The sequence below is a fragment of the Pseudopodoces humilis genome, chromosome 9 (genome assembly GCF_049639895.1).
Source record: "Pseudopodoces humilis isolate 2021_Gansu_Grassland_sample_001 chromosome 9, ASM4963989v1, whole genome shotgun sequence".
NCBI lineage: Eukaryota > Metazoa > Chordata > Aves > Passeriformes > Paridae > Pseudopodoces > Pseudopodoces humilis.
Window position 1 is genome coordinate 1,199,674 of NC_142208.1, and position 7,341 is coordinate 1,207,014.

Consider the following 7,341-nt stretch of genomic DNA (forward strand, 5'->3'; position numbering starts at 1 on the left):
GCGGCGGCGGCGGCGGCCGCGTGACCGAGGAAGGAGCGCGCAGGCGCCCAGGGCGGCCCCTCAGCAGAGGAGGCGGCGAAAGGAAAAGGCGGGAACGCCCCCTCCCCTACCCAGCATGCGCGTTCGCTCCCTTCCACCGCCGGCCCCCCGCTTCTCCCCCCGCTCCGTGAGTCGCGCGTGCGCGGGAGCCGCCCAGGCGGGTGTGAGGCGGCGCGCGGCGCGGGTATCGCGATAGTCGCGCGGCCCAGACTCTCCGCTGCCCGTGGGCGCTGCGCAGGTGTGGGCCCGCCGGACGACTCGGCAGCGAGGGAGGAGGCGCGTCCTGCCCGGCGCGAGCGGCTGCCGGGGCACGGCCAGGGGTGCGCGAGAGGCTCGCGGTGAGCGGAGAGGGCGAGCGGGCCGGGCGAGCGGCGGCAGGGCCCGCCCGGGGGGAGGCACGGCGGGCGAAGGGCGGCGGGGGTAGGGGCTCGGGGCCCGCACGGCGCTGGGTCGGGCCCGGCGCGCGCCCGCGGGCGGGGGAGGGGTGGGGGAGGCGGTGCGGAGCCTCGTTCCCGATCGCGGCCGCCATTTTGAGCGGCGGAGCCGAGGGCGGCGGCGGGCCCAGGAGAGCGGCGGGCGGGGGGCGCTGGGGCGGCGAGGGGGTGCGGGCCGGGCGGCGCAGCGCAGCACCTCCGAGGCCAGAGGTGGGCGGCGGGACGAGGCGGGAGGCGCGGAGGGAGCGAGGCAGGCGAGTGGCGGGCGCCCCGGGGAGGCGCGGTAAATGGCGGCGAGGAGCAGGCGGGGGGTCAGGGCCGCGGTCCCGGGGAGGACGGCGGGAGGCGGGATCGCGATGGGCTCCGCGCCGGACGAGGCGGCGATGGCGGCTGCCTTTGTGGGGACGGCGGCGGTGCCGCCCTTCACACGCCCCCGTCACACGCACAGACACCCCCTCCCCCCCTCCCGCCGCCCCCGGCTGAGGGCAGACAAAGGAAGGCCTTGTGGTGCCGGCCCCTTCCTCAACTGTCACGCTTCAAGGAGAAAACACAACCGAAGAAACAAAACCCGCAAAGCTCTACTAAGGAGCGGGTGTGAATGTACTCGGAGTAAATGCCGGGCTCTGCGTGCCGTGCCTGCCCACGTGCTGCCCGCCGGCCACGCGGTGCTCCCCGGCGGCGGGCTTAAATCCCCTCGGTGCGGGGCTTAAATCCCCTTAGTGCGGGGGTTTAGATCCCCTTGGGATGCCTTTAGATGCACGGTTTCGAATCAGAAGTAACGCTCGTGATCCGTTATGCTAGTTATCTAAATAAACAAAACCTAACAGATTTCTTTTTAAGGGAGGGACTTAGGCGTGGACGGACATTCAGGAGTTTTTTATTTCTGTTTTGCTGGGTTTTGTTTTTTTTAGGGTTTAAATTAAATCAAAGATGGACTGGAGTGGAAAACACAATGGGCCCAATGATACAACCAATGATGGAACAGTGGTACGACTCCGAGGCCTGCCATTTGGTTGCAGCAAAGAAGAGATTGTTCAGTTTTTCCAAGGTACCTCCAGTATAGTCGAAGTGTAGTGGGTTTCTTTAGAGGTTTCTTTGTATCTTTTACACAATGTCTTGTACATGTTTAATAGCTGTTAATGGGGTGGATGGGGAGGGATTGTGTTAATCTAGTTTGTCTGAAGTAAGATTTATGCCCTGTAAATGAAGCGCAGATAACCATAGACGTAGTAGGACACAAAATGTATCTGATTTTGTCGAGGTGGGAAACATACCGTGCATATTGGGGTAACCTGAATGTTAGCATTTGGATCAGTTAAATTGCTTGATCGGTAGCTATGTTTTCTTCATGTAATTGAAGTTTTGGTGGTTGCCTTTTTGTATAGTCTAAACAGAAAAGAAATACGGCTAAATCCATAAATGTTAAATGAAAGATCGTGGGCTTGTATTGTTGGGTGATGGGGGAAACAAGGTGGTTTTCTTTTTCGTTGTTGTTGTTTAGATATGCTTTAAGTATTTGCTACAGATGGGAATGTTTCAGCCTTTAACACTGTTCCCCTTGACGGGGTTATTTGTCCTTGGGTTAAAGGGTTGGAAATCGTGCCAAATGGGATAACATTGACGCTGGACTACCAGGGGAGAAGCACAGGGGAGGCCTTCGTGCAGTTTGCTTCAAAGGAGATAGCAGAAAATGCTCTGGGGAAACACAAGGAAAGAATAGGGCACAGGTGGGGATGGAGAGTTTGGGATGGTGTTAAATCTTTATTTTTTGGGGGTTGTGGGTCAGTAATGCTTTTGGGGGGTTGGGGTCCATTGGGGAATTGGCTGTTTTTAAGAATTTTTGTAACTGATCCTAAGTTAACTTGGGAAATACAGTAGATTTGGGGGGTGGGGGAGACAGTATTGCACTGGGTAGTTTGCTAAACTCAGAAAATTGTTTCAATCATGCTTGTGTAGGGTAATTTGTGATAAATGACGCTATAGCCAGACATTGTTTTTCAACAGTATGCTTCTCATACTGGAAAGACATGTTTTAAGCTTAATTTGTACAGCTAGAACTTTCACATAGTAATTTTTGCCACTGTAAAGTGGGGTTTTTTTAAAATACACTTAAGATTCTTACAGTTTTGAGGAGAAACTTAAGTTGTATGGTATTTCTAGTCACTGCTATTGGCTTGTACATTTAGCTCTAGAAAATGTTGTATGGCCTTTTGTAAAATTCAGACTGCTTCTGCTTGTGTTCTTACTGGTACCTTGAAAATCCTCTTTTATTAGATACATTGAAATCTTCAAAAGTAGTAAGAGCGAAATCAGAGGATTCTCTGACATGCCAAGAAGAATGATGGGACAACAGCGACCCGGACCATATGATAGACCATTAGGAGGAAGAGGGGGTTATTATGGAGCTGGGCGTGGAAGTATGTATGACAGAATGCGTCGAGGAGGTGGTGGATATGACGGTGGTATGTTCATCTAATGAACACAGGTTCTCGTGGCAGTTTCATGTTTCTGACATACTTGTCAAGAAATAAGAAATGGCAGTAGCTGTAATGCCCATTAGGTTGGATGTATTTATCTGAAAAAAAATTGTAATATATCAAAACACGTGGCTTAATATTCAAGATGAGTGTTATAATAATAAGGGAGCTATTTTCATTGAAATCACATCTTTCCATTTGCATGTTTCAGTCTGTGTTACGTAGAAAGAAATGTACTTTTGCACCATGTTCAGAAATCCAGGTTTGACAGTCTACAGAGGCTGTTTGCAAAGTGCTGGGTGCCCAGAAACTGCAAAATTGAGTGTTGTGTGTGCACTGCTCTGTGAATTCCAAGCAGTAATGTAATCGCTCCTTTCCTTCTCTCCATTGCACAGGATATGGTGGCTTTGATGATTATGGTGGCTATAATAACTATGGCTACGGAAACGACGGCTATGACGACAGAATGAGGGATGGGAGAGGTAAAAGAAATTAATAGTTTGTCTAAAAAGGTTTTCCCATTACTCGAGTTGCAAGACACAGTATTTCCAAGAGAGGTGATAGTTCCATTCTGCTGTTTGGTAAAGAAGGCCGTTCAGAAAGGGGAGGGGATTGGGGAATCGTAAGAAAAGGTAAACAGATGACTCAGGAGGGCTTCTGGTTGAGGTTTGGGTCGATACATGGGAGGTGTAAACACCGTGCATTCACTGGTATAATTCAGTGCTTTCAGAAGAAGAGTAGCGATGACTTTTGGCTTTTCATGATCTTAGAGGCGTGTGGGTTTTTTTTGTTTGGGTTTTCCAATAGGCATGGGAGGACATGGCTATGGAGCTGGAGATGCAGGGTCAGGGTTCCATGGTGGCGGTCATTTTGTTCACATGAGAGGGCTGCCTTTCCGAGCCACGGAAAACGATATTGCTAACGTAAGTACCACGGGGGAAAGGGCTTCCTCATGCCAGCAGTGTGATTGTCCCGATCTGTCCCAGTCCAAACTCGGGGAGCCTTCTCAAACAAGTCACTGCTACATCTGCACAAAGTTAACAAGCTTTTATAAAGCTAGTGTCTGAGGTGGGATTACCAGAGAAGTCAGCAAAGCTATATTTAACATTAATCCTTGCACTCTCTGCTCTTTGGTTTCCATGAAAAGTGTATCGCAGAGACAACAGTTGCTGCAATCGGTATCCTCTTTTTAAGGCCTTCAGGATTTGTTTAAGCTTATCTGATTTTGTGAAAGTGACAGAAGATTTGAAGCTTCAGTTGCTTAGTTTGCATATTTATTTGTTGACCTGAGACTTATTTCAGGAGGGGCAGGGTGGGCAGGCTGTAGAGAGCTGTGCTGGTTTGGAGAGGACTGGATCCCTCTCGTAAGGGAATCAGGGTGGCAGATGAAAGCACATCTGCAGGATTTTGGGAATGCATTCTTGTGTCAGTGCAGGCGTGTTGTTGTTGGATAAGAAGCTTTCTTGGGATACAAGGCCTGGTTTAAACGTAGCACATCCTTGGGGAGAGGCTGTCTTGCCAGTTGCACCTATGTATCATATATGCAGGGCTCCATTCTTAAGCTTGTGCTTGTTTGCTTTTGTGGGTGGGTTGGTTTACTTTAATGGAGGTATATTTTCTTGTGCCAGATTGTTTCATTTAGGGTAAAGACTCTGTGACAGCAAGGGCCAAAAGTCAGGCTTTGATCTGGAGCAGTGCAGTTGACAGACAGCTTTTCTTGAGTTCCATGAATGTGTGTCCTTGCTTCGAGGAATCTGAAGAAGCAGAGGCAAATGAAAACCAACTGATCATTTTCTTGTCCAGGATGCCATTGCATTTTCTTGCTCAAAGCAGTGTGTGTCAGCAGGAGTTGTTTGTATCTTTACTTTCAGAGAAAGCTGCTCAGGCTCTGTAGCTGCACCTCTCCAAGCTGTGCAGTAACAATGGGTTGTAAACGTAGGCTGACCTGATATTAAATGTCCCACAGCCACTGAGTACTGCTTGAGAAATGAGTAGTTAAATTTATGTGGTAGGATGACGCTGATGTAAAGGAGTGCACTGCTAACAGTGGGAATGGAAAAAAGTACGTGGCTTGAATTCTGCATTAACATTATTTGTTTTTTAATTTGTTTTTTTCCCTAGTTTTTCTCACCATTGAACCCTATAAGAGTTCACATTGATATTGGAGCAGATGGAAGAGCTACAGGAGAGGCAGATGTGGAGTTTGTAACACATGAGGATGCAGTAGCTGCCATGTCCAAGGATAAGAATCACATGCGTGAGTGTCGTGTTGCCTGGCAGGGCTGTGAGCAGCAGATCCACCCTAAGGTTTTCCCAGTTTACCCCATTGCAAACTCGCTTGCTCCTGGCCTTGTGTCTGCTGCCTGCCTGTAAGGGGTTGTGGGGTTGCTTTGTATCTCTGCTTCTGGTCTGGGAAACAAAATACAAACTGAAGCTTCTTTTACATCTTACAGAGCATCGATATATTGAACTATTCCTGAATTCCACTGCTGGAGGTGGCTCTGGAATGGGAGGCTACGGCAGAGATGGAATGGGTACGCATCAGTTGCACATTTAGCCGATGCTTTGCCAAGTCTAATGAGTTCAGAGCCTGTAACATTGCACTTTTGGCTTTGCAGATCAAGGTTACGGCTCTGTTGGGAGGATGGGAATGGGTAGCAATTACAGCGGCGGATACGGAACTCCCGACGGCTTGGGCGGATACAGTAAGTACAAGTTCTCTTTGACGTGTTGGAGGGGAAGTGTGAATGTCTTCTGACAGAGAGGGGAGGGGGCAAGGGTGCTTTGGGCCGGGAGAAGGGAAAGAGGAACAGTGGTTTTTTAAAGCTGAATCTCTGGGGGCTTTACACGTTGTGCTACTGCAGCAAATGCTGTTTAAGAGCAGTGGTGCTGGAGTATTGTTAGTGTAAGTTGTCATCTTCAACCAATTGTTCTGTATTACCCATCCCATTTTTTCTTTTTTTAAGGTATGTATGCGTGACCTTGTGTCAATTGTTTGCAGGTCGTGGCAGTGGAAATAGTGGAGGATACTATGGGCAAGGCAGTATGGGTGGAGGAGGATGGCGTGGGATGTATTGAAGGATAGCCTTGTTTCTGCAAAACACCTTGGAAGAAACAGTCTCTGGTCTACTAGACTTTCTTACAAAATTTAATTTCTTTTGTATTTTAAGAACTTTATAATGACTGAAGGAATGTGTTTTCACAATATTATTTGGTAAGCAACAGATTGTGATGGGAAAATCTGTTTTCTGTAGGTTTTATTTGTTGCATACTCTGACTTTAAATAAATTTTTATATTCAAACCACTGATGTTGATACTTTTTATACTAGTTACTCCTAAGGATGTATTACATATTCAAGACTACAGTCGGTTTAAAATGTTGTACTATGGTTCCCTAAAGGTGGTTGTACTGTAACTCCTATGAACACTGATTCAGTTCTATGTAATCTTGGTCTAGTGAACAAATTTAAACATTCACTTGTTTAAGGGGAGAAGGGTAGATGAATAGGTTAGTTTATTTGGTAATGACTTTCCTGAAACCCTTTTGATAAGTTGTATGTAATAAGTGCACCACAGCACCAAGCTGTGGAGGCTCAGTCATTGTTCTGGCTTCCTCCTGCTGCTGCCAGCACCCCCCAGCACATGCACACCTCTCAAGGAGCAGCACCCCGTTTCTGCCTCCACATTGAGCAGCCACGTTTATTTCCACGCTTTGCTGTAGTGCTCTAGAGCCTGCATTTCACACCTGTAACCTGCAAACCTAACCAAAACACTAGCACAGCTTTTTGCTAACACAACCTAGGTCAAATTCTAGTTCATTTTACGCTTTTTACTTAGTATTTTTTTCACAGACATGCTTCTAGGAAGAGTGGAGGATTTGGAAGCAAGTTACTTTTCTTTCTTGAATTTACTGTATTTAAACATGGTTCAGCTTTTTTTTTTTTCCACTGCACAGAGCTGATTTGTCTGTTCAAAGTTTGCCAAGCCATTTTACGTAGGAGCTCATTAGAAGCCAAGATCTCTAAAATCTCTATAGGCCCAATACTTTTTCAGTAACACACAACCCAAACACGTTGATAAAACTTTCTGTGCATTTGTGACATGTAAGATATGTAAGAAACTAATTGTTTGAAGACACTTAACATACCTGATGTGTAATGGGAAAAGGTATTTATTCTTCTGAGCCAGTGTGATCTCCCAGATTAACTGCTTTGTCCTCAATGCCTCCCTTAAAATGTCAAATGTGATCTTGGGTATTGCAAGTCTGTCACCTGTTTTGCTAGTACTGTGTTATATCTGTAATAAATGTCTTCTTGTGGGAGAGAGGAGAATGGAGTTTATTTCACTAGAGAATGTGTTTGGGTGTCTGGGACTGGAAGAGCTGAAAAGG

General features: G+C 47.5%; 1 protein-coding gene across 6 annotated transcripts; it reads left to right on the forward strand.

Annotated features, from left to right (window-relative positions):
• The first annotated feature begins 167 nt into the window (after positions 1–167).
• On the forward strand, positions 168–6,256 carry HNRNPH3 (heterogeneous nuclear ribonucleoprotein H3). Of its 6 annotated transcripts, none has more exons than XM_014259260.2 (10): positions 168–377; positions 1,385–1,521; positions 2,062–2,200; positions 2,748–2,890; positions 3,346–3,432; positions 3,758–3,873; positions 5,072–5,207; positions 5,404–5,484; positions 5,569–5,655; positions 5,952–6,256. In XM_014259260.2, exons 2-10 carry the CDS (start codon positions 1,404–1,406, stop codon positions 6,026–6,028), a joined length of 984 nt encoding a protein of 327 aa, XP_014114735.1. In that variant the 5' UTR covers positions 168–377; positions 1,385–1,403; the 3' UTR covers positions 6,029–6,256. The 6 variants fall into 6 exon arrangements, with proteins under 6 accessions (XP_014114735.1, XP_014114734.1, XP_014114738.1 ...); XM_014259259.2 differs by having other exon boundaries at positions 168–359; positions 2,748–2,935; XM_014259263.2 differs by having other exon boundaries at positions 2,748–2,935; positions 5,917–6,035.
• Positions 6,257–7,341: the final 1,085 nt, after the last annotated feature.